We start from the raw sequence: 27,062 nt of genomic DNA, 5'->3' as shown, positions 1-27,062 counted from the left end.
ATGTAAAGGGGAGGGGTGAAAACCCAAACCAAAAAACAAAACCATAAACAAAACCACAAAACCAAACCAACCTTATATCAATCAATTATTAAATTAATTTAGGGAAGGAAAAGAAAATGATGTGCAGGTAGACAGTTACATTTTCCCATCAGGTCTGGTGTTGCAAACTTTATGGACACCCAGCACATTGCTTATAAACAAGAACTGCAGAACTAAACTAACCTCGGTCTGCGGTCACAATCCTTTGGTAAGGATGGACACGCATATCGTGCCTTCGAACTTTAGTAGCCACCGCACCTAGTTAAATTGCAATTACCAAGACAAAGTTAGAAAACAAACATAAGGGAAACATTGACAGCAGGTTTATCAAAATGGATCTCAAAGATTCACTTACTACAAAAGCTTAAGAAACATGTTAAGGCACAGTAGTTTTAAAATCAACTGTAGTATGTCATGTATCTATCAATATTGCATTCATTTCAAACAGGTTGGCCTTCTACCTACTTCACCTCTTCATTGACAGTCCCCAAGTCACAGTATCTCACGAGCTCTATTAGAACCAGACGTGTCTGAGCTTTACTAGTCACATATTCACTGAAGTGCCTTTCTTGCAGCAGGACTACTTAAATAATGCCACATTTAATACTGACAATTATTTTACTAACCTTAACTTTCAGAGTTTATCGCTTAAAAAAGGTTTAAAAAGCAACTCTTAATTAAAGCCTACAGATTGTGGATTTAAACTTTTGAGTCAATAAGTATGAACTGCAATGAATTAGGTGATTAGTAAAGCAAACAGTACAGTACACTTAGCAGTCAGTTTACTTCTATACACTCCTTTATAAATTACCGTTGCTTTGCAGTATTACAGACTAATCCAAATTAATAGCATCATTTTACTTTATATCTATGTGCAAAAAGTGCAAGTAAGTCACTGACTGCTAGGCTAAGGTTTTTCCCGGAGGCTGCTGAGACTAAGCATTTGTTAAATTCAGATCTGATGAGGGCTCGGTTAAGACCGTTCTTGAATTCTTAGCCTTTCGTTGGGAAAGCCATACCTAAAGATAAAAGGAAGGGAATTAAACATTAGTCATCAATGAAGATTTGATGCTAATACCATTCTCCTCACTACCACCAACACATATGTCTGCATCTGTTTTGAAAGGCACTGCTTATTTTAAAATAATGTGAGACTTGATACATAACATGCATGTTATCTGTGTGCAAATTTACTGTAACTTGGGAATTTAAAATAATTTCCTCAGTTCTCCAAAGGACCAATATCATTGTTTTACTGCTTAGGTGGCAAAGCAAGAAATGATGATGATGATGATGATGATGATGATAATTTCTAACGTGGTACTTGTTGAGAACCTTGATGATGTTAATTTGGTATCTGCATATTTTAATAGTGTTGGTTTCAATCAAATCTTTATATAAATCTCCTAACAAAACCAAACAACATGTTACTTTATAATGGAGAGATTTTACAGCAGTGCCTCTTGCTGTCTCTAAGCAGTAAACTGGTTGAAAACCTATTTTTCATTTTAGATAAGCAGACTGCATAGTGATTCTATTTGGCAAAACTAGGCATTATTGCCCTAACAGTCAGGAGCAGCAGCTGGAAGCTGAGAGCCCTAACTCCTCAGGAACAGATGCTGTGAGTGCAGCAGAGAGGAGTTCCGGGGAAGGAGCATGCACGGGGCCACAGGACAGAGTATTAATAGAAAGGAAAACTTAAATAAGGTTATAGGTTACATGTTATGTTTAAAAAAATGCTTCAAGTAATGTGCAATAGAATACAGCCTCTTACTAACACTTCTGTGGTATAATTCTGACTTATAATTATTTTATACAATGATTTAGACAGAAAACATGTACAATAAAATGAATGTTTATAAACAAAAGGCACCTAAGTGCATGCACACACACAGATAACATACAGAGCGTTGTGGCTTTCTTTAAATGAACATGAATTTTCAAGTTTAAATCTTAATGTCCAAGTTCACTAAAGATTTTCAAATTAATATTAAGTGGAGGATGGGGGAGGGAACCTTTAAAAGATCAAAGTCCTAGAAGTCAACAGCAGGCACACAGCACCAAGGTCATACACAAAAAAGTTTCAAATTCTGTCTGGTAAAACAGTGGGGTTGCCCAGAAACAGGTTTGTTTGTTTGTTTTTGTTTTCCACACTGACTGGTCGTGTTATAACAGGTTTGTTTGTTTGTTTTCCACACTGACTGGTCGTGTTATAACGGCTGCTGTACTCTAGTCCTTCATCCAGCAAGTCAATGGGCTGAAATATCAGGCATGACTGGCATTTCAATCCACTCTATAAAACAAAGGCATCAGTAATGTCTTTTTCAAGAATACTGCTTTTTGATCATGTAAACGCATGAATTTATATGACTTCAATTTTTGCCTCCAACATGATTAAATTACTAAATTGGTATGTGGTTATCTAGTCCACAGTAGTATGGAAATGATAAAATATTGTTCATGTTATTCAGGACTTTAAAAGATATAAGCTGAAAACCCTTAAAACTGAAACTATTAACTATGTCCTTTAAGTGATCATAAATACTTAAACATATACACAAATAACAGAATTTTAATAAAAATCTCAATATATTGATAGAACTTTAAAATTCACCAAGCAATCTCTGAGACAAAATAAAGCTAATTTTGGGTGGGGACGCTCTGTCTATTAGGATAAAGGGGAAAGAATGGCTTAAATAAAACTCAAGAACAAGTTTAGTCACCTAAGAAATCTCACCAAGACTATATGTGGCAAGTTTACCTAGAGTGATTCTGAGATACTAAAGTAACCCAAATTAAGGTATAAATACTTAATGGGAGAACTTTAATGAGGAACTGAAATAAAACCATATTTAGTTTTCAACTTTTGATAATCAAAACTTATATTGTCTCTCTGAAGTCGATAACTACCCTTCCAAAGTCTGGAGTAGCACAATTTAGGAATGCATTAATCACACAGTACAGGAGTCATACTTACCTAACACACCACTGGGTTCAATAGGGTACTCAAGGATTGATGTAGCTGGTGCCAACGTGTAGGGGTATTCATAGGGTGTGTAGATTAACCCAGCTTCAGGCCCTGGAGGGACTATTGCAGCAGTTGGGTGAGGAGTTCCGTTTGGCATGACAGCGGTCTGTATTTGTCTGATCAAAGGCATTATGGTAGGGCCAGCTGGCGTAGGTGTACGCAGAGCAGCTGGTGGGAGGACAGGCGCAGGCCCAGTGATGATCCTTGGAGCAGCCTGGGCAGTTGCTGCAAGAGAAAAGGCAAGGGCTGCTACAGTAAGCAAAGAAATTTAGAAAGAAGTATAGGGATAGCAGTAATAAAACATGAGGAAATGAGAGGGAAGTAGGAAAAAGAAAGGAAAAAGCAGGAAAGAAGAAAAATAAAAGGAAATCATTAGTACATGCACTGACCACACAGAAATGCCAAAGCACACCAACCAAGTGCAACAAATAAGCTTCCCCTTCCACAACATGATTAACAAAACGCAAAAATAAAAACCCACTGTGAAAAAAATAAGCAAGACCATTTAATGTTATACTTTTCGTATCTTTGATGATAGATCCACTTACAACATTTTGTGAGATGAAAGTGCATCCAAAAAAACACATGAAAACATTCCAATGAAAAGATGCAACAAAATAATTACTAAGCTGAGTCCATAGACACAATTTTTGGTGTATTTCTAAAGCACAATGTTGGTTTCAAACTCCCTGGGTAAGTCAGATAAGTAAACACTAAATGTACATGTTCCCAGCATGCCTGGAATTATTCCATGAGTAAAAGAATACAGAAACAGTCCTATTGCTAAATTCATGACTATAAAGGGTAAATCAAAGCCAAGCATTTATAAAGTAAGTACTGCTAAACTTACTGTCATTGGCAATTTTGATTATGAGTTTAAAATTCAATTTCATGTGTGTCTGTGTGTGCGTGTATGCTCTTGTTCACATAAATGACATGTAAACCTTAGCTCATCTCAAACTATACATTTTACAAAAAACAAAACAAAACAAAACCAGCAACTATTCTATCACACAGCTTATAAAATTATACCACAATCCAGGGAGAACTTAGTCTGCAAACAGCTGCCACTCAGTGTCTTTGTGAACTTGCATAGGAACATAGCAAAACACCACGAGTGCAAACATGCAAGCAAGGGGAGAGGAAAGACTAGAGCAGCAGGGCCATTTCATTTAGACACTTCTCTTCAAATAAAAAAGCTTTCAACATTTGTCGTTTGCATAATGTCACAAAAAAAATTTAAGGTCTTAACTTGATAGTTAATGCTACAGGACATTTCTTGAAACCCACCACCCCCTTCACCAGAAGAGAAAAATTACAACCCCAAACTTTATATACTGACATAAATAAAATTGAGCAGACCACTGCTAAACAGAAATATTAAATAAAATGGTCCTCTTATTTTATTATTACTTCAATTCTAATTGGTTTTAGGCTGTGGTGCCAACAAACAAACATTCTTACTGCCCTAGGCTCACTCTTACGTGATTTAATGTTGGCGTCTCTGTAGGTGCCATTCAAAATTGCAAGCTCCATCAGCTGCATCTTCTTCAGGCTGTCTTCCCCTTCAGCCTGCACATGGGAAACAAGCATTAAGTATTTGAGTCTGTATACATACAACTAAAAGTGCATATACCATGTGACTTTGAACTACAAATGCCAACTAGCAATCATCACTGAATTTCTAAACTTTTATTCCTGATTTCTTATGCTACTGTTCTTGGCTTTTCCCTCAATCTAACTACAAGGGCTATTATATCTTTGGCCCTCTATCTTTAGGGTCACTGTATAATTTACTACCAACATAGGAATTATTTACAAGTGAAAGGGGCACTAAGGCTAACTAGAATACATAAACAAAAACCAAGATGGCCACACCTTGGTTTCGCCCTCTTCCACTAACTAACACTACTGTTAATAATTCATTATTGCTATACTATTCAAACTATTGAATTCAGCTAACAATAGTGTCTGTTATTTAGTATATACACAATCTAAATACACAATCTAGATCCAAGGGCCAGATAAACTTCCCTAAGCACATCGTCTACCTTAATTCTTTGTAATACTCTCATTTCTTAAACTGTACATTGATTTCTCACTATCTAAACAAAGATTTAAACCCTCTTCAAACTACCACACCAAGGTGAGCCAATTAACTTGCTCTTTCACACATATCTTGTAAAGTAATAGACCAGCCTAATTCCATTAATGTCTTAGTGTATCTTCCCACTTGTCTATTGAATGTTCTTTACATGTTCCTATGTTTCTCTTTCCAAGCCCTAATATTCATTGCAACTTCTATTTAAAAAAAAAAGTTGCCTTCCCCAGAACCCACCCTCCATTCTATAATTTCAGCTATGCATTGTTGAATGTCACCACTCCCAAAGTAGGATCTATTAGAATAGTCTCAATTTGTTATTTATCCCATCTAATACCCATGCATGGATCCAATCATCATCATCATCATCATCATCATCATCATCATCATCATCATCATCATCATATTATTATTATTATTATTATTGTTGTTGTTGTTGTTGTTGTTGTTGTTATTTTGAGACAGGCCTTCAAAAGCCCTGTCTAATGTTCAAGCCCTGGCTGGTCTTGAACTTATAGAGATCCTCCTGCATGCATCCCATGTGTTGGAATTAAAGACATACACCACTAAACCTCACCAGAAATTATTTGTTTATTTTTAAATGACTGGTATGGAAATTAAATTTCCGCTGTTACTTCCAAAGCACAAATTTTTAACTAAAGTGGTTTTAACTAAAGCAAAATAGAAGTGGTACAGAAGTACCAGCAAGTTTGTCCTTTAAAGATTATAGAATTAAGTGTCCTGCACTTTAATACATCACTTAGTCTACTTGACATTTGAAACATAGGACACATGCAAGTTTCTCTCTGTCTTCTATTTCTACTACAACTGTTAATGACACAAAGATTTTTAGACTATAGATTGGTATACTGTAATTTTTAGAAAATGGAATTGCTGAGTGGGTATATACTAAACCACAGAGAATTAAAGAAAAATATAAGTGAAACCATTACGAAAACATTTGATGTAGTACTGAAAACTTTTAAAGTCTTCTTTGCAGTAGAATAATGAAGATACCTGTCAATTATTATTCCTTGATCCTCATCAATTTATATAAAAATAAATTAAATGACTTATTTGGTTAGATATAAAACAAACAAGCTACTATTAGAAAGGAGGTTGACATTATTATCAAAGTTTCTAAATTTGTTCATTAAAAATATTAATACTACAAGTTAAAATTTATCAACAGTTGCTTTGAATTTAATCTATGAAATATAAAAACTTTAAAAAAGAAAACAAAAAGCAACAGGCATACTTTCAGTCAGAGTGAAAAAAGATGTTGCTCTCATATATATATATATATATACACACACACACACACACACACACACACACAAACAACATAGCATAAACAGTTTTGGAATTGTGGATGACAGATTGGTATGTGTATATAAACATATATTTAAATGTAAGCATATGCTACAATGAGATGTAAGCATATTGTGAGGTTTGGAAACAAGCTATGTCAAAGTAATAACAGGTCAAATACCATGAGACTAAAAGGGTTTCACCACTGTAAAGTATGAAAGTGTAATGCTGTTCACTTTATTAGAATGAGACATAAAATCTTTATCATCCAAGCACCATGCTTCATAATAAAGCATGATACTGACACACATTATCATGAAGACTCAGATAACTTAACTTCTCTACAAGGTCATGATGCAGAACATGCTCCTAAGCAGAATGCCTGAGTCAGAGCCCTCAGGCTTTAACCATTATGGCAGAACACTGTTATTACCACAATCAGCACTCCCACAATATCTTTATGTGAGAATTATCTTCTGAATCCATCAAAGGCTTCAAATTTTAAAAAAGAAAGAAAAATTGAAGAAAATCATGTTTACTTATTAATACTTTAAGTGATTTAAAATACAACTGGAAACTGGTAAGATGGTTCAGGAGGTAGAATAAATACGTGCTGCCAAGCATGGCATCCTGAGCTCAGTCCTAGGATCTACATGGTAGATGGAGACAGTTCTCTTGCAGCCTCATTTCCAATGTTTTCTTCAACAAAAATTCAAGTTCAAAGCCCTTAGAATTGACTACAGTGGTTTTTTTTTCCAGCCTCAAAACTGAACAGGGTCATGCTTAGAAGCCTCTCGTAACTACCATCTTTCAACAGCCTTCAAACTGTACTTTTACACAATGCAGACTCTCGGATGACACTCACAGAAATCTATGCTGTTTTGTTAAGGAAGGATCGATTATACACAGACACATGCTGTCATGATTTTTCAGTTTTACTTTTTCATAACCAGTAAATATTTCCCAAACAACAACTCTCCCCCAAATTCTCTTCTCTGTGTTTATGTGAGAGAGCACAGGTGGGGCAAGGGGGGCGGGGGGGATATGAGACACTAACTGTCTCATATAAAAAGCTAGGAATTTTTATGAGACTGGGGGAAATAAAAGACAATGAAATGAGTAGAGGAAAAGGTATGGCATTTTATTAGAAATCTTATTTTCATTCCTTTTCATTTTTAAATTAAAACATAATTATAAAATTCCTACCACACCTCAATCTCTAACTCATGGTCTCTTTATAAGTTATAAGAAATTTTAATAACAGAACTTTCCCTTGCTCTGCTATGTCCAACTAGCTCCCTTAAGCTCCAGAGGCTAAACAGCAAGACATCAGAGGCTTCAATGCCAATGTTGCATAGAACTTTCTCAGAGTCTAAGATCATAGTAAAACCTAGTAAAACCTCTTATGTTTTATCTCCTAGCCCTGGGGCTATAACTGCTTCTAAATCTGTATTATAGTATGCCTGTCTTCTTTCTCCAGTTTACAAGAGCTCTTTGGCTAACTCCTTTCTAAGTTCTCTGTGTTTTCTTGACTGACACAGAAGGTAATAGTTTACCAACACCACATCACAGGACCTGAACTTCCCAGGCGGTTTTTGTGACCATGTTTACATCTTCTCTTCTTACAGCACCAAGCTCTGTGAATTTAAGTTTACGTGAAATTTGACAGTCATGCTCAATTATTTGTTCTAGGTCATTTAAACTTTCCTTGATTTCAAAACCTTCATCTCTCCTGAGACGCTTTCAGACTGTCCAAAAGGGGGCTAATTTTATGTGCTAAGCTCATCCACAGAGATTGACAATAAAACTAAGAATCCATCCCAATTGCTTTTACTTCCTCTTTGCTTCCCATGGCTCCCTTACACGTCTTCTAGTTTAGTTGTTAGAAATGATGAACAAGCATCTACTAGGATGCAGCTTCTTTGTGTGCTAAATCTAACACTAAAGAAGGACTCTCACAAACTGAGCACCAGAGAAACTCCATCCTTCTGACTGAAGAAGCCTCCTACAGAATGCAGAGTATCACCACCTCAACCACACTGTAGAAACTTGCTTATCTTTGCAGAAAGTCCTCAATTCAAGCATAGGTTCAACTGCTATTCCACTAACAAATTCATGAGTCAAAAGTCCTAGGCATGTTAAGAAAAAAGTTTCACCTACTATTTTTCTAGTCCCTCTGACTTTCTCCTTAAATGTAATGCCTGTCTTAGTGGCCACAATTTATCAGCAAGTTATGGTAGAAAGCATGAAGTACACTTACCTAACCAGAAGAATTTTAAACATTCAAACCCACATGTAAACAATGTTACATCTATTAGTGTGTCCAACATGCAGCCTACTGCTCACATCACTGAGGACAGTTGTGAATGTGGCTCAGCACAAACAGTAAAGTTACTTAAAACATCACATGACTTCTGAGGGAAGGCTTGAACAATTTTGTATCTTGACTGCATTACAGTTTTGTGTACTGCTGTTCTGGTCCAAGACTGGAGAAACTTTCCTTGGTCAGGAAAAATCATGCAAAGAGTCTTAGATGTTTATAGCTTATGAAGAACTAAGCATTTATTATTTAATTTAATCTTAATAACTTATGAAGCACTCAGCACCATTATTAGCTCTGCCACTGACTGCATTGTTTCACAGTGAAACTAGAAGAAAAAAAACTATCCTTGTCTTAACGAAGCATTTACTTTCCTCAGGTAGTCAACAAAAGCTACAATTTAGTCACAATTGAAGAATGAAGCAAATTTAGGATGAAAACAACACATCCTTGTAGGAAAGAAAAACATTTTATTTTTGAAATCCAAATTGTCCCATCATCATCATCATCATCATCACCAGCAGCAGCAGCAGCAGCAGCAGCAGCAGCAGCAGCAGCAGCAGCAGCAGCAGGAGCATCACTAGTATTAGGAGGAGGAGGAAGAAAAGGAAGGAAAAGAAGAAGGGGAAGTTGGAGATTTTTGCTTTTTGTTGAGATAGTCTCTAGATTGACCTCAAACTCAGAGAAATATCCCTGTCTCTGCTTCTCAAGTAATAGTAACTGACTGAACATATGCACCACGTTTGGCTATTCCTCAAGTTTGTAAGTGTAAATAATCTATCTTGATGCAACCATGTAAGTTAGCTACTAGAGTATGTATCAAGTCTAGAGCTCAAACTTGGGGCCTGAACAGTGTCACCTTAAGCGTGATGCCTGCAGCACCAGAGTACACTGTGTTATGTCTAGTCTGTATTCTGAGATTTTATAATATTATATATTACAGCATGTCAATCAATGTGACACTAAATGAACCTGTGAAATACTATCAGCAAAAAAATTAAGGGAGGAAAAAAGTACTTAAAAAGCACATCAAGAAATCAAGGAGAACTGCTAAGATGGTTTCATTCATTATGGTGCTTGCTGCCAAGCATGATGACCTAAATTCTATCCCTAGGAACAACACAGTCAAAACAGACAACCAACTCCTCCAAGTTGACCTCTGACCTATTAACTGTGTATACAAACAAATGTAAAAGGAAAAGAACTCAAGTGCAGTTGTAACAAAAGGACCACTGAAGGTTTCAAGGTCTAGAATAATGTTTAAGTTACATAAGTGTCCACATAAATACTAAGAGGTGGATATAGGAATTCCCTGTGGGACTTGATAAAATTACTAAGAAAGGGAGGTTACTTGTCTCAAACAGTTTTATATACACACAAGTGACTCATTTTGATAAAATGATCAGTAATCTCTGGGCTAGCAGCTGAGGTCAGCATCAAACTCCAGCTCCTCCTGCCTCTGCCTCCTCACTGCTGGTATTACAAGTACACACCACCATGTACAGCTAGAATGAGTATAATTCTGCTTAGCAGAACATAAGGCCAGGATGTTAGAAACATTTCTAAACTACAAATAGACCTACGAAAAGACAAAGATTCTTATTCCAAATCTAGGCCAATTGAATATTTTTATTCCAACCTGGATTTTATTATAAATTCGTATTTTCCAGTAAGATTGCTATACAATTTTATTTTTAAGTTTTGATTTGGTTAATTTTTAATCTTGCAACCAAAGCTGGCCTTGAACTCAGAAAGACCTACTCAGTTTCCCTGAATACTAGGATTAAAGGTGTGCTCTACCACACCTAGCTTTTTGTATCTATATGAAATACAGTATCAGACATTTTTCACATTGTAGTCTCTGAAACTTTAAAAATTATAAGAACTGATTATAGGAGAATATTTTCAAGGATATACTTTAATTAACAGACCAAATCTGCTTTCTTGGGAACTCATGGGGAAAAAAGAAGAAGGAAAAGATAATTAAGAAAATTAGTAATTATAAAAATTGATGGCAACTCTCTGAATACATGCAGGAGTGTCAAGGCAACTTTGGACTGGAAGAGAGTACAGCAGACTCGAGGGAGGGGAGAGAGGGGGAGGGAGGGAGGGAGGGGAGGGGGGGGAGGGAGAGAGAGAGAGAATATGAATGTGTGTGTGTAACCATTATCTACAAGTACCATAAGAAAAAGACACAGAGAAACGATGTAGTCATATGTTACCGCTACCAAAAGGAGAATTTGGGAAGGAAAAGAAACTAGGAGCATCAGAAATGAATGAAGGTGGAGGACATTAGGCAAAGCTGTCATTCATACAGAAAACAAGGGAGGATCACTGAATATAAGAGAGGGAAGAACTGTAGAAATATTATGTTTAAGACATCTTTATGGTGTCCAGGTAGAGACAAAGAAAAGACACTTTGTGGTGGAATTTCAGATTAGCCACAGTGATAACTGCAGATATCATCACAGATGTGATTATCTGGGAGCAGTATTATCTGGAAAGCATCTGACTCAATGAAAGTATAACACTTCTCTACAGTAGACACCATATGACCAAACCAGGAATTAGGAAATTCAATTCTACTTGTTTTCTTTTCTCACTTGTATTAGTGAGTGAAAGTCTTTGCTGTAAGCTGCAGCGCTGGAGTAGCCTGGGAAGTAGTAGTTTCTCAACAGAGGTTTATGAAAGGAACTACTTTTCCAGTCACTTAATGCTGCTTTTAATCTTATCCCCATACACATGTTGTAATTTCTAAGTGTAACAATCAGTTTCTTTTTCTTTTATTAGAGACTATCACCACCCATCTTAAAGCACTAATATCAAAAAGTTAGTTATTTTGAAAACTTGCTAACTTGTTCAGATTTTATATACTACTGTTAATCAAAATGAAGCTTGAAGGATTGACTAAAAACAAGTTGACATATTTGATTTATAAAGAGTAAATGTCTTCTATCCCCATAAAGGCACAATAAAATAAAATCATCTTCAAAATTCATTACTATGGCTTCAAAATTAATTTCCATAAGGGAATTTTGTTACTAATAAATGGGATAATCTAAAAATCACTTCTGAATTAAATATAAAATTCAATTATCAAAACAAAATTAGAAAATAATGCTACCAATACTACCAAATAAGCTTACCTGAATTCAAATTACAATACTTATCTGAACATTAATATATTAAAATGCTAGATTTACTATTAATGATTTCAATAAAAGTATCACATACTAAAAATGAAATGTCACAAAAAGTTAAATGAGAGTTAAAAAGTATAATATGTTGGGAGACATTTGATTTTCCTAGTTTTGTCAATCCAGTGTCAAGGGTGTTAACACAGTGTTCTACCTAGTACAAGGAACACGAGGCTGTTCACCAACCATCAGAAAAGCATGGAAACAAATTAAAAGGAGTATGAAAACAACCGAATTGAAGGAGATACAGAGGTTATTCATCTACGTTTCTTCTTTTAAATATATTTTAAATATTAAAAAAATAATCTAGTATGTATATCATACACTTAAGTGTAAAAGAACTAAAATTAACCTAGTGTATGTAGTGCTTATTTAAATGAGTTATAAATATTGTTTAACAACCACATATGAAGTTCTATATAGTAAGTTTAACATGCAAATTCAGAGGGATGCACAGAATACACAGTTGAAAACAGGGCACTGGACATATATCACAAAAACTTTTCTTAAAGAATAAATACACTGCCCTGTTTTTCTATAGCCAATGTCATTATCCTCTATTTGTTAACAACTCCAATCTTGAGTTATAAGCTATCTAAACTAAACTGTCAATAACGTGTCGAGATGAGGTGTCTTTCAGTGAGTCCACACAGGAATGGCTCTTTGTGCAAGCTGTTCAGTATTATCACAGATGAGACACTGAGCAACAGCACAGAGCTTCACTGAGTACAAAACTCCCAAGTATGTGGAAAGGTGCTCCCACTTGTTTTAAGAAGCCTGAGCCTGATAGCATTACAGGACAAACAGTAACCAGATTGTTAATAGCCAATGAATGACTTAAGAAAACTATGTGTAACCCTGATTCTAGTTGTTCTTGCCCTAAGTAGAACACACAACTAAAAGTGAAGTGGTATAAAAGATAACTGAATCAGAAATGAATTAAATTTTATTTTAAAAGTGGAAAGGGAAAGGGGAAAAAAAGGGAAAAGGAAAAAAAGGGGGAGGGGAGGAGAGGAGAGGAGAGGAGAGGAGAGGAGAGGAGAGGAGAGGAGAGGAGAGGGGAAAGCAGCTAGTCTGTGTCAATTTCTGTAGATTCTTTTCTGTCCTGTCACATGTGCTTAAGCACACAGCAGAGGGCCTCATACACAGCAGTCTTATGCCAATTGGATTCTAAGGACCTCTATGGAAACTCTGAGATCTGGTGAAGGCTCCTCTAAGGACCTTTACTTTACACTCAAGTACACCTTTAAAAATGTATCCACCATTGATTAAAGTTTCACCAATGGGTCAACTAAAATATTAGGAATACAAGATGCTACTCAGACGATGCCAATGTGCAACTAAACACCATGCAATAGAGATTAACAAAAACATTTTACTTTAAAAATATTTTACTTTGTCACTTATCAACTAAATAATTATTATTTTCCTAATATAACTGTGTCCCCCCCCCAATAATGTATTTTGAAAGATGCAACAATATTTTCAGGCATCCAGTTTATTATTACTTCACTATTTCACTATTTTCCTTATGAAACAGCAACCTAGTTACTTATAGTAGGCTCCCCATAATACTTTATCTATTTTACGAATCAATTATACAGCCTTGAAAATTTAAATACTTCAGCTTTGAGTGTTTAATCTAAAAAAATAGATAAAAACACCACACAGAAACTGATTATTATTGTTAGTGTCCTGAGGACAGACACACTAAGTGATGGTCTCCACTTTGGACACTTATTCAAAGTTACGCTAACATAAAATTCTTTGGAGACACAGGAGAAAGTTGAAGTTCATTCTGAGAACATGTACATGAATCCTGAATAATACCACTTACTGCAGCTTGAAAACCACATTTGATTCCAAAACTTTTTTTTAATTTTATTCTACCCTTTGTGTCTCCTAGGTGTAAAAATACATTATTTACTATTTACATATAGTATGAAATTAAAATATTACCTTATTATTTATAAAAACAAATTATTCTTCCAACAACACTCTGCAGTGTTGAATACAGAATGAAATCATGACCAGAACCGTCACACTCTTCTCCAGAGATGTCAAACTCTTTCCTTACATGTGCTTGTCATGCAATTGTGTTTCTTTTTTTTTTTTGGGGGGGGGGGGCGGGGGCACTCACAAGCCCTAATAAACTGGCCTCATGTGAGCAGGGATCAATTCACTCTCTTCAAGAATTTATGAGACCATAGGCCTCTACAAAAACCTCATCTATAGGACTGGCTTCTTTTTTCTAAACCTGTAATTTATGAGTTTATTCAAACCCATCAAATTACTATAAGTAAACGCCTCAAACATTTGAAAATTCCCATGGCAACTCATTTAATTTGGCAGACAGGCAGAACCAATCCAATCCTTTCATCCCACAGCTAAGCATCACAATGGTAATTCTGCTCTGACACTCTGAAGAGACTGCTAATTACAACACTGAGTCCCAGTCAGATGAAAATGGCAGCAAGCAAAGAAACACCCTCTTCACAAGCTCGCTCTCTCTGTTGCTCTTATCATGGACCACATGCATTTTGGTTAGATGTTTAAACAGCTTTTAGTTTCTTTTTTTCATCAAAACAAACAAATCCAAAATGCCACATACTTCTGTCACTAGGACTTGTCCATATACTTCAGTTACTAGTACTTGTACAAGAGCAGCAACTGACTGACAGATAATCTGGCTTTAAAATGTCTTGAAGAAACTATTTCAGTATCCAGATGCCTCTTACTATCATCATTACTTTGAACTTATTTTCAGATTATAATTAAAACAATTTACCACGAGTCAAATCCATAGAACATTAAGCAAAGAGGAACTCCTGAGATATATGAAAATATATATATTGTAAAATATTATTTTCCATTTTTTCTCAATTTCAATGACAGTGATAACTGGTATTTCTAAAATGAAAATTAAAATGATTGTTATGATAAATATTATTTCCAAATTTCAAAATATTCCTTGATTAATCAGCACACTTAAAATGTCAAATTTCTTAGCTGGAAAATTTGCAGTAATATATTAAAACCAATTATTTAATTCATTATTAACTTAGATCCCTATGAATGCTAATGCTTCTAAAAAAATCAAATATATATTAAAAACTCATTCATATTTAAGTTCAAAATACCCTTGAGTAAACATAAAAGCAGGAGGATTCTATCACAAAGCCATACAGCCCCAAAACACTGTATGAACTGTCTGAGAGTAATGACATCTATGTATGTACAGAGTCTCTTAAGATTTAAGTGTAAATTCCTGTTTCTTGATACCATGAATTTCTCTAGTACTTTTCAGTTCAGCTTTCCAGTTTACTCCTGGCATAACACATGGAAACTGTTTTCCTTTAGAAAAAGATTAGGAGATGAAGGCCCTTATTTCCACTTTCTTCTTAGTCTTCATATCAGCAACAAAAATATCCTGTTTCCCTCATATAGGAATTTTTTGAATCCCTTCTGAAATAATGATGTATAAAAATGTCTACTGTTCCCACACACACACACATTTTCTTTTCTAAAAAAATTGCATTAGAATAAGCATGGTGCATAACGGGTTTCATTAGGACATCTTCACATTTTGTGGATCAGGGAGAGAAATATTCAAAGATTCACTTTACATATAGTACCTCCCATTATCAGGAACTGAACCTGCTACTGGCTTCTCCAATGCTGCAGTTGAGGTAACCAATCCTTTTAACACAGGAAAAGAGAGGAAAGGGAGATACATATCTCACGCTTTTACACAGCTAAAGTAATCACTTTTACAACACCTATCAAAGACATGTAATGTAAGTCACACAGTGCTTGGTACTATCTGTAGAAAACTGAATACAATAATTGGTGTTGGGGGGCGGGAGGGAATAAAGGTTGGGATTCCAAGAGGAAAGCTGCTACCATGCAGACCAATAAACACTAATGCCAACCCCTGCTCAGACAGGTTTTGTCAGTTAGAGATACCTGCATGGGTGCATCAAGTCCATCTGCCCCTTCAGGGCCACAGAGGAGAATATTTACAACCAATGAAAAGACAACCACAACCACAATCACAACCACTTTTATCTAAATGAGACTTAAAAACCAAAGATATGGATATATATTACTGCAGAATATATATCCATATACAAAGATACTTAAGGAAATATGAGATGTTCATCAAAACAGACTATATTACTGGGCTATCATGAGGGCTGGGGATACAGTTCAGAGATAAGTCCCTGCCAGACATACTTGTGAGGCATAGAGCCCGAGATTTACCTAACAAATTAAATAGGTAAATAATATAAAAAGTATAGTAATCATATTGTAAAAGACAAAAACACATAGAATATATTCATCAAGAACACTAAATTAAAAACAACCAGTGTGATACAAAGAAAAGTTCTAAATACTACAAAAGAAATTAGAAAATACTTTGAAATGAATAGTAATATGTACCATAACCATATTTCTATCTATTAAAGAAAGGTATCAGATCACTAGCCTTACTTTAAAACGTACAAGTTCAAATAAAGTAAAAGAAAAGCAGAGGTAATGAAACAGTAGAAAAAAGTTAACAAAAATCAGAATGTGAAAGTTAGAAGACTAATGAATTTGATCAAGAAAAATGAAACCACAAATTGATAACATGATGAGAAAGAGCACTATTACAGATCTTACAGCCTTATGGTGATAAAAAAAATTATAAATGAACTTTACGATAAATATTTTGACCACTAGGGTATTAGAAAAATAAGGGAAATTCTGAATATCAATTCAGTATTATTTGTATTTAAAAGCCTTTATGCTAATACAAGAACAGGAGAGGCACATAACAAAAAGAGCGAAGTATTTGTTTGATATTACTCAAACTAAAAATAAAATAAACCTAGTAAGAGATAGAAGCTGGGTTAATTTAAAGGCATAACCCAAACCAACTATTTTAGTAGGTACATAAAATACCAAGAACTGAAAACAGGTCATGATACTATGCCACAAAAGTAAAAGATCAACCAGCCAACCAAAAAACAAAACAAAGCTAGAAATTTGTAATGTATGACAACATTAATGTAGCAAAAGTAAAAGAAAACATTGAATACAGAATTGGGAGATGTCCTAATTTGGTTTCTGTTGTGATAAGGCACAGATGAAACAAACTTGAGAAGAAAAGCTACTTGGATAACACTTTACAGTCCATCACTAGGGAAGCCAATGCAGGAACACCAGGCAGGAACACAAACAGTGACCATGAAAGAATGCTGCTTACTGGCTTGCTCGGGTACATATCTAGTACTATCCACATGCTTACAACAATTATAACTAGAAAAATAGCCCCGAGACATGCCCATAGGTTAATCTGATGAAGGTGATTTCTCAACTGAGTTTTCCTCTTCTCAGATGATTTTAATTTGTGTCAGGGTAACAAAAAATAACAAATACATGAGATAACCTATACATGAGATAAGATAATATGCAAGCTTTCTGTGATATAAAATATAAAAAAAAAAAAAAAAAAAAACAATTTGAGAGGTCCAACATGGAAGTGAATCAGTGTAGTTGACTTGTAAATAGAGGGGTGCTATGCTAAGACTTGAAGAACTTTGCCCCCACCCATTTATTTTTAAAGGGGTCAAGTTTTCTAGTTCTAAGAACATAGTTCAACATCAGTATTAAGGGCCTTATGAAATTTCTGTGATCTAATTACTAATATAAACAATTTGTAGAAAATCAAAATTACAAATAATCATTTTGCCCAGAGGCTAACTGGCCAGCAAATACAAAATGCCTTGGACATTTTGCAAAAGTTATCATAATTATTTTTAAAGTCCACTTAGGAAAAGGAAAAAAAAATCATGAAAACTAGTTTGCCAATTATCTTATATCCCAATAATTCTAATACTAACCTTCTATAATGTACCTAAAATAATGCTACCACTGTATCAAGTCCTAACACAAGGCATTATTTCTTCCTATATAAGCTCTGTTCAATATATCTTCACACAGTAAAATCTGCTGTGGCAACCATTGCCTTGAAATTGTTTTTCAAAGCAATGGAGATAACTCAATAATAGAGAATCCACCTTCCCATCATCACAGGTCTAGGCTTTGGGAAGACAAAAATCCTCCCTCCATTTACAAGAAACATTAGGAAACTTAAATGAACCTACACCTCCCCCAATCCTAATATTTTTTAAAAGTCAAAGAAGACTGTACTATACAGCAAAGACTTTCAAACCAAACAGCTCATTTCCTCTTCCACTTTCAGAGGAGCTAGTGTGGTACAGTTCCGGAGTTTTACTTGAGTAAAATGATAAAACAGAATGATTTTCTTTGATACTTGATATTTTAAAAATATACCAACTTTACTAGCTTACTAGGGAAAACTACTAAAAAGGAGTGAAAACGACAAGTGAGGATACTCTTCCAAACCAAGGAACAGATAGATGTGTTACAAAAATCTTATGGAGGCTCAGCATGATGGTTTCAGATCTTAGTATTAAAACTAAGGGTGGCAGACTGAAACAGGAGGAGCCTGAGCTCAGGCTGGCCTACACAGGGAAACCTGGCCTCCAAACCCCATCTGTGCCTACCCTCAAAGAAGGCAGAACTATCTACAGGTTCTTTTATTTTCTTTTTCTTTTTTTTTTTTTTGGTTGTTTGTTGTTGTTGTTATTGTTTTTCGAGACAGGGTTTCTTCGTGTAGACCAGGCTGACCTCGAACTATCTCCCTCTGCCTCCCAAGTGCTGGGATTAAAGGTGTAAGCTACCACTGCCCGCATCAGCAGTTTCTATTGAGGATAAGTCTATAAAGACTTTTGAGTATATTTGTAGTAGATACTTAAAGACAATGAATACGGACTTGTACAATAAAATACTATATATAATGAAAATTATAAATGAAAATACTATATATAATGAAAAAAAAGCTACTCGTGCCTACTTAATGCATGGTCTATTAGTAAATTAGAAAACAAAAGTACTCTATCAAAACAAACGTGAAACTAACATTATTTCCTACAAAACAAGTCTTCAAAATATCTGATTCTAATGATGTGTGGCCGTTGCAATACCTTTATTCATTATGAAGTTAGATTTGAATACTGAACTATTTTCTGGAGGGAATATTGGCATATCATTTGTTGTATGCTTACTGGCAAAAGGAATGAAATCTACTTAAGGTTGTTTTAAAACCCAAATTTAAGCACAATTGATAGGATACACCTTCAATCCTAGCACTCTGGAGGCAGAAGCAAGCAGGGCTAAAAAACAAAACAAAGCAAAATTATTCATCCTTTCCTACAGAACATGGCCGTGGATTTAAACCCTGGGAAACACCCAGGTTTGAGACCGTTTTGCAGCAGGCATTTTCTGCTACATTAGTACAAACTTGCTAGAAGGTAACTTAGGAGTAATTTCAACCCAGTTTTTTGATGATATGCTCTTCCAACCCTTTGGCTCTAAATGCTTGGGATATGACAGTTCCATGTTCTCATCAAATTCCCATTTGTTATTGCCATGTGAGACAACTCATCATTTGGTTTCTCAATTTTCACATTTCCAAACCCAGTTTCTTTGTTTCTAACAATGTAAATAAAAGGCATCAATTGCTGTAAGGAATCACATATCATACTATATCAAGTCTAATCAAAATTCCTGTCAACTAATTTCACCTTCAAAATAAACCCTTCATCAAACACCTCCATCATCCTTTACTCTTGTCCAATGACCTATTCTGAATAAGCACTTGAATGCTTTGGAATGCATTACATCTAATCGAGTTCTTGTTAAAGGACCTCCATAGAACCCCAACAACCAGGATATATTACTGAAGCTACTTATTGTTTGCTCTTCACAAACCCACAGTAATATCCTATTGCTGGAGGCAATATTTAAATACGTCTTTCAACAAGAAGGTAGGCTAGTGGCTACCTAGAGCCTTCACTCCTACTGACTGGTGTTCATGGTAGTAGGACTCTGCATACTACAAGAGGAGACAGGTTCACACCAATCCAACTATGTAACATTTGATCAATAATTGTGGCCTAGTAGATACACAGGTGCAATAATGACACAAGCGTTAATGGGAGTAACTACCACTATCTGACTGGAATTAAGGCCCACTCCATGAGATGGAACACATGGTCAGGAACCTGAGACCGAAAATACAAATACTACTGTTCAGATAAAAGAACACAACAATAAAGTGACTTTCAATGACATTCAGCTATACTCATAGATCAGTGTCTTGCCCAGCCAATGTCAAGAAGCAATAGAAGGGAACAAATTATAGACACACAATTGGACAATATAAAGAGTGAGAGTCCTTGCTTGGGACACTCAGTCCTAAATGGAGTGTCTCCCTCTAATCCCTTACGTCTGTGCTCAGGGAACTTTGCAGAAGTGGAGGGGGAAATATTCTAAAATGTGTCATAGCTCTCATGTGAAATTCAGAGGACAGCTTCCAGAAATTGGTTTTCTCACCACTGTTGAACCTGGGAACCAAACTCAAGTCAGGATCATCAATCAACAAGAAATTCTATAAGTGAAAGAGTGGTTACTCCAAAATCTTATCTCACCACTAGTTTTTCCCCACTAAATTAAAGAAACAGAGAGGCCAAAATTTTCTAGAATTCACTAATAATCTCCTAAATCAATGTTCTTCTTCTATAGTATCTTTTAGAATAAAAGAAAATTACAAAAGCACTGACTAGAAAAATAAAATGGGTAAATAGTAGAGCCGGGCATGGTGGCGCACGCCTTTAATCCCAGCACTTGGGAGGCAGAGGCAGGCGGATTTCTGAGTTCGAAGCCAGCCTGGTCTACAAAGTGAGTTCCAGGACAGCCAAGGCTACACAGAGAAACCCTGTCTCGAAAAACCAAAAAAATAAAATAAAATAAAATAAAATAAAATAAAATGGGTAAATAGTAAACTATTAGACCATTTTCTTCTTGCTACATTAGTTAAACACATGTGTTGTTAGATACACAGCACTGTAATACTGTCTATGAAACTAACTAAATACCCACAAGTCCCCTTTGCACAGCTTTTCAAGACCACAGTTACTACAGAAAGAGGATAAGATTTAACAGTGCGTATTTACAAACAATCTACATGTCCATGTTCATGTTCCTTAAGAATCTATTGACAGAATTCGTATCAAATTCTTTCTTTGCAAGAAACCAATTTTGTCAAATGAATGGGGAAATGTTTCTAATGCATGAATTCACTTATAAAGTGGACTATGAGGACAATAAAGAGCAGATAGCTGGGATATAAACAACAGTAGATCCCAAACACATTTATGGAAGCAACAAAATGGCTTTGGTGACAGCACACTAACAATAGATTTTACTAGCTTCTTTAGGAGCAGTCAACTGAAATACTTCCATGAGAAACATGAGAAAGATGGCTTCATAATCTACTTAAAATCATTTTCTTCTCATTCCCCACTGGGGAAAAACAGTATTCTGATAGTATTATGCAGCAATATTTTAAAAAGTGAAGAAGAGTTGAGGGAAGAAGATGGAGAGAAAGAATGGAAAGAGGTGTTAAGTCTCATGAGATGCCAGTCTCAAATTTTATTTTCAGTGTCTGACATAAGATTTCAAAATATGACCTTGAACACTGTTAGCTGATACGTGTTAAAAAGCATTTGAATTAGTGCCTATGAAATCAGTACAACTCAGGTTTCAGTAAGAACACAGATTTTAACTATGCAATAAAAAAGTTTTACTATGCAACACTGACTTATTTACAGAAGAAAATATGCCAGAAGAGAACCCAACATGTGAGCAAACTCTACTTTCCTACAGCACTAGTTACACTAGTAACTAGTTAATTTTTGAATGACTATTACACTTAATCTTTTTGAATTTTGTTTTTTCCTTGTTTGGTGGTTTTTGAAACAGGGTCTTTCTACATAGCCCTGACTGACCTAGACTTACTATGTAACTAAGGCTGGCCTAGAATTTGCAGATATCCCCTTGCTTCTGCCTCCCCAGTGTTGGAGAGAGACTGCATGCATTTGCCACCATGTCCAGCATACTTAACTTTAAGAGAAAGAAGACAGAAAATAAACCAAAAACTTTTAGTTCCCAGACTGATTAATCTAGATTCTTCTCCTATAACAGAGCAATTTAAAAGTCTACTGTGTGGGCTGGTGAGATGGCTCAGTGGGTAAGAGCACCCGACTGCTCTTCTGAAGGTCCAGAGTTCAAATCCCAGCAACCACATGGTGGCTCACAACCATCTGTAACAAGATCTGATGCCCTCTTCCTGAGTGTCTGAAGACAGCTACTTACATATAATAAATAAATCTTAAAAAAAATAAAAATTTAAAAGTCTACTGTGTCTTTTAACAAGTAGGCTGGTTAGACTTGTTTCTCGACCATATCACTTCCTTCACAAAAATAAGCAGGGATTTCTGATTAAAAGTTTGAGCAATCCTGTCTTTTCCACTATATATTTAATGAGCTATACATTATTTTTATATCTGTAGTTAAATAAAATCTCTAACAGATAACAACTCACACTTTATTAACATTACAATTTCAAGTCAATCTAAAAAGGAAAAGGTAAAAAAAATTCAAGATGAAAATTTACTTACCGCAGGTACCAGTAACTTCTTCACTTCTTCAACCGCTCTCTTCAGCTTGATTTCTGCTCTGTTCTGAGCATCTTCCACAGTGATTAGTACATGTAAATCTTCATTTAGATGCTCCCAATTGGGCTTGCCTCTATTTTGCTCCTCCTTTAAAAAAATAAAAAGGAAATGCAATGTTACTAATACTTTTTTCACCCAAAGACAAAATACACCTTTTGTAACAGGCACTTAGTGCCAACTAGTTAAAGTCAATTTTCTTATTATTTTGCTAGGATGACAATACAAAACTTTTCAGTTAGTGTCCAAAGTAATCAAAAGTATTGCAATGGGACTAGTCAGTCAAATGAGAACTCAGCAAATATACATGCTGCACCTATTATATACCCAGCTGAAGATAAAAGTGACCAAGACAATCACAAGAGATAGTACTGCTACTCTAAAAAACATGCAGTGCCATTTTTTAAGTATGAGTATTTGAGACGCATGGTACTTACATCAAAGTTAGACAAGTCACTTAGCAATTATCATGCAAAAAAGCACCAATATGGGAAATGAATCAAAACTTGCATCCTCCAATTTAGTGATACCTCCACTCATTACAAAAGGTTTAAATAACATTGGTTTCCAGTCAACCCTAGAATAAGTATTTTGAAAATAGATCTCATCATGTACATAAAGCACTGGTTGCTGTATTTCAAGTAGTAAATGGAAACAACAAAGCACAGCAAATGACTAGATATTGGGTTTAATTATATTTCCAGTGGTTTCTACTTTTAAAAATGTAGATAAAATGAAGATCTGCAGGCAGGGAAGCATCATTCTTCTTTGGGGTGTGGCCACTGCTGTTGCCCATGTGCCAGTTGATGGCTGTATGCCATGTACATATGAGCAGCACTACATGGGCTTAGAGGGTTTTTAAAAATTAGAATTAAAATATGAACATGAAATCTGGGGTCAATGTATGTGAGTATCCTGGAGGAACTGGAGGGGAACTAGCATGTTAGATTTAATGTGCATATGTATGTATGTGTGTTTATACAGAATTTTGAAATAATAAAAATGAACTATAAAGTTCACTCTTGCATTGTGTTAAGTCCTAAATACATGCTTCATAGAGAGCCATCTATGTTATATATGTATGAGTCTATCATTTGTAGTCGAGACAAAGAACCAGGAACAATGCTCACTTCTTATTCTATCCAAAACAATCAAAGTATATGAAGCAACAATTCCAAGTTACTGGAAATTAGGCATTGAAGAAAACTAATAATGGTAAGAGGACAGGGACCAGCTAGCTGCAACTGCCCAACCTGACACTACTCAACAGTTTTAGTCTTGGCCCACTAGAAGACACTAATCTGAGAAGATAGCAATCTGAGTCCAGGAGAGTAAAGCAAGCTGGGCTCAAGACTGCTGGAGAGCTGTTAGGATCCAGTCAAGTACTATAACTCAACAGATCCATGTAGGCTGGCTGGGCAGAGGATTCTAAAGGTCAGGAATCAGTTTCCAAAGGACTCCACATCATAGACTGTGAAACATCACATGATTCATCAGTATCTTAGTATCTTAATATGAGCTATTCAAGTATTGCCTAAAAAATTTACAAAATCAAGATTTAAGGAGCTAAACTTTTTCCAACTGATCCAACCACTTCCTAGAACAAAACTGAGAGACATTTATAATATATATCTTTCCAACAATGTGACAGTCTCTATTTGCTGCTATGTAGTCAGAAGTTAACAGGCATTAGAGCTGGGAGATGGCTCAGCAAATAAAATGCTTGTTCTGTGAAGACAGGAACTAAGCTCAGATCCCTAATACTCAAAAAAGGCATGTTTTGGTAAGAGGGTGCTAGCATGTGTTGCAGACAGGATATAGAGGGATCAATGGCCAGGTAATCCATCTCAAACAATGGACTCCAGAGTCAGTTGGAAACCTATCTTAAAAATACATACATACATACATACATACATACATACATACATACATACTGAATGGACAGCTCAGCAGGTTAACAACACTGGCTGCTCTTCTAGAGAATCTAGTTTGATTCCCAGCACATTAACAGCTCACAACTACCTTATTTGTAATTTCAGACCCATGAGATCTGGCTCGCTTTTCTGTTCCCCATGGCCACTGCACAGAGTACAGATATACATGCAGACACACGGCATAAAACAAATAAATACATGGATAAGTAATGTGGAGACGTAGGGAAAAAGATACCCAGCCTCATGCTCTTGTCTACACACACACACACAGAGAGAGAGAGAGAGAGAGAGAGAGAGAGAGAGAGAGAGAGAGAGAGAGAGAGAGAATATGATGGGATCATTAACAATTATAAATTGGACACCTACAACAGAAAAAAGTCAACAAAAAAAAATCAAGGAACGATATATTTATCATAAATATAATTACAAAAACAGTATTTTACAAACAAAAATATTGTACATGTTTTCAAATTCATAATTCTAAAATCTTTCACTGTACTTTTCCTAATATTATCCTCGTCTACACTGTATCTGCAATTTGTTGTACTTATTTGTATGTAGCATTTCACTCATTTTAAGATACTTCTTTTCTACACTTCGTTTATTACTTATTGTGTATATGACGCATATGAGGATCCTATAAAGGGGGGTCAGGGAACAACTTTGGGGAATCAACTCTCCTCTCCACTATAGGTTTCCTGGGGTTGAACTCATACAGTCAGATTTGTGCAGAAAGCATTGTTACCTGCTTAGTCATCTCATGGACAAATTCTAAGACATTCTTTTAAGTAACACAGCAACATTTTTGAAGCATAATGTATCTTATTAATGCTGAAGCAACAGTATTGCCCTTCTTGCCTAACCATTGCTGCTGTGACCAGATATTTAAATACTTTTAGTCATCTCTTCAAGCAGTTTCTAGTCACAGAGGATGCTAAGAATGCTGAATGATGATGGAGTAGGAAAATCTTTTCTACTACTTGCTTAGAAGGTTATGGTCCCTGGCCAATGCTCCTTTTTACATATACAGTCACAGAAGCAAGTGTCCACATCACTGGTGCACATCAGACTCAGAAACTAGCTGCAAATATGAGGGCATTGCTCTTGCTTTTTTTTTAAAAAAAAAAAAATCATCAATCAGAAAGCCTGGCTTCTAATTCAGGAAGCACTGGTCTTCTACCAACATCTACCATTTTAGAGTTCCTGGCAACAATTTCCAATAGCTTGGGGGAAATTATGATTATTCTTAAAGTTGCTACATGTTGGGAATTGGTTCTAATGATTGGTCTTAATTTGGAATTGCCTTAAAGTCAATGGCTGGGCAGGGAGATAGACGCGGGACTTTTAGATTACATGGGCAAGGGACCAAGGGAGAGAATAGGAACAAAATTATCATGACTTGGAGGAAGAGGGATAAGATTTAAGAGCTGTAAGAGAAAAAATCATCCAGCAATGTAGGTGGAAAGGGAAAGTGGTCCTTTTGGGGGTAGGGAGCAGCAGCTGCTTACAAGGTCACAGGACAGCAAAGATAAAATATAGATTTAGAAGGTGTTAGGCCAGGAATACCAGAGGGGAATGTGTGCTAGTTGAGGGGAGGTTTAGAAGTGCCCAGCCATTGAGCTAATCAAGACATATCAAAATTAGCTGGCGCATGTGTCTGTTTCATTCATAAATCCAGAGAGTTCTTCAGTGGATACGTGACCATCTGGGAGCCAAGGAGGTTTAACCAATTCACTGCTACAGCTACATTATCAACACACACAACAGCACAGACTACTATGGCATACAAAACATGACTGAATAAAAATAAACTGTGAACACTGATATATTCCTTTTACCACAGAATACAATGAAAATAATAAGTGTAGGAAAAACTTGTTAAAATGATACTGCGATTCAAGACAATAAATGTGCTGTTTCTGTTTTCAGATTAGTATTTTGCTTATTCAGAGTAAAATCCTTTGAGTTAACCTTCAGTGTCCTTCAATAAATTTCATACCTATCACAGCTTTTATTTTCCTAGCTTTTCAACTCCCTCAGTGTTCCTTCATGACGTGAAAACACGTCACTTTGAGGGACACTTAATTTTACATCTTAAGCTGATTTCAAGAACACAAAGAACTTTTGAGACTCCTGGATCTGACAAGACTTTTCTTATAGAACAAACACATAGTGAGCATGCCAAGCATCCACCTTCATTGAGTATGGTGTTGGTTTGCTTCACTATGAATGTGAACCTTCCTGTTACTTTTGGTACTTTCTACTTTACATATTATTCAGTGATGGTATTTGGTAAATAGATCATTTATTATGCCCTAGATTTTTTTATATAAAGAATCAAGTCTGAAAAGAGTTTTGAATTATCTTCTGTTCTATGTGATGTTTCTTTTATTATTATTATTTCTTTTTAAATTTATGTGTGCATGTATCTGTATATGAGTACCCATAGATTAAAGACAAGGCCATTGGATCCCTGGGAACTGCAA

At 35.6% G+C, this 27,062-nt stretch overlaps 1 protein-coding gene across 6 annotated transcripts in view; it reads right to left on the bottom strand.

Moving 5' to 3' along the window:
• Qki (QKI, KH domain containing RNA binding) overlaps positions 1–27,062 on the bottom strand; it is a 116,179-nt gene that overhangs the window by 10,262 nt on the left and 78,855 nt on the right. Inside the window, exons 4-7 of one of the 6 annotated variants that reach the window (XM_021221680.1) lie at positions 22,589–22,732; positions 4,552–4,639; positions 3,017–3,316; positions 223–297 (exon numbers count right to left, since the gene is read on the bottom strand). In XM_021221680.1, coding sequence (XP_021077339.1) covers positions 223–297; positions 3,017–3,316; positions 4,552–4,639; positions 22,589–22,732 — 607 coding nt within the window. Of the gene's footprint in view, positions 1–207; positions 1,059–1,772; positions 2,333–2,996; positions 3,317–4,551; positions 4,640–22,588; positions 22,733–27,062 lie in introns of those variants that run through there. The other 5 variants (XM_021221683.2, XM_021221685.2, XM_021221681.2 and 2 more) reach the window with 5 other exon arrangements.

This window comes from Mus pahari, chromosome 21 (genome assembly GCF_900095145.1).
Source record: "Mus pahari chromosome 21, PAHARI_EIJ_v1.1, whole genome shotgun sequence".
Classification (NCBI taxonomy): Eukaryota; Metazoa; Chordata; class Mammalia; order Rodentia; family Muridae; genus Mus; species Mus pahari.
Note: the sequence above shows the minus strand (reverse complement) of the source record. Positions and strands in the feature narration are given on the sequence as shown.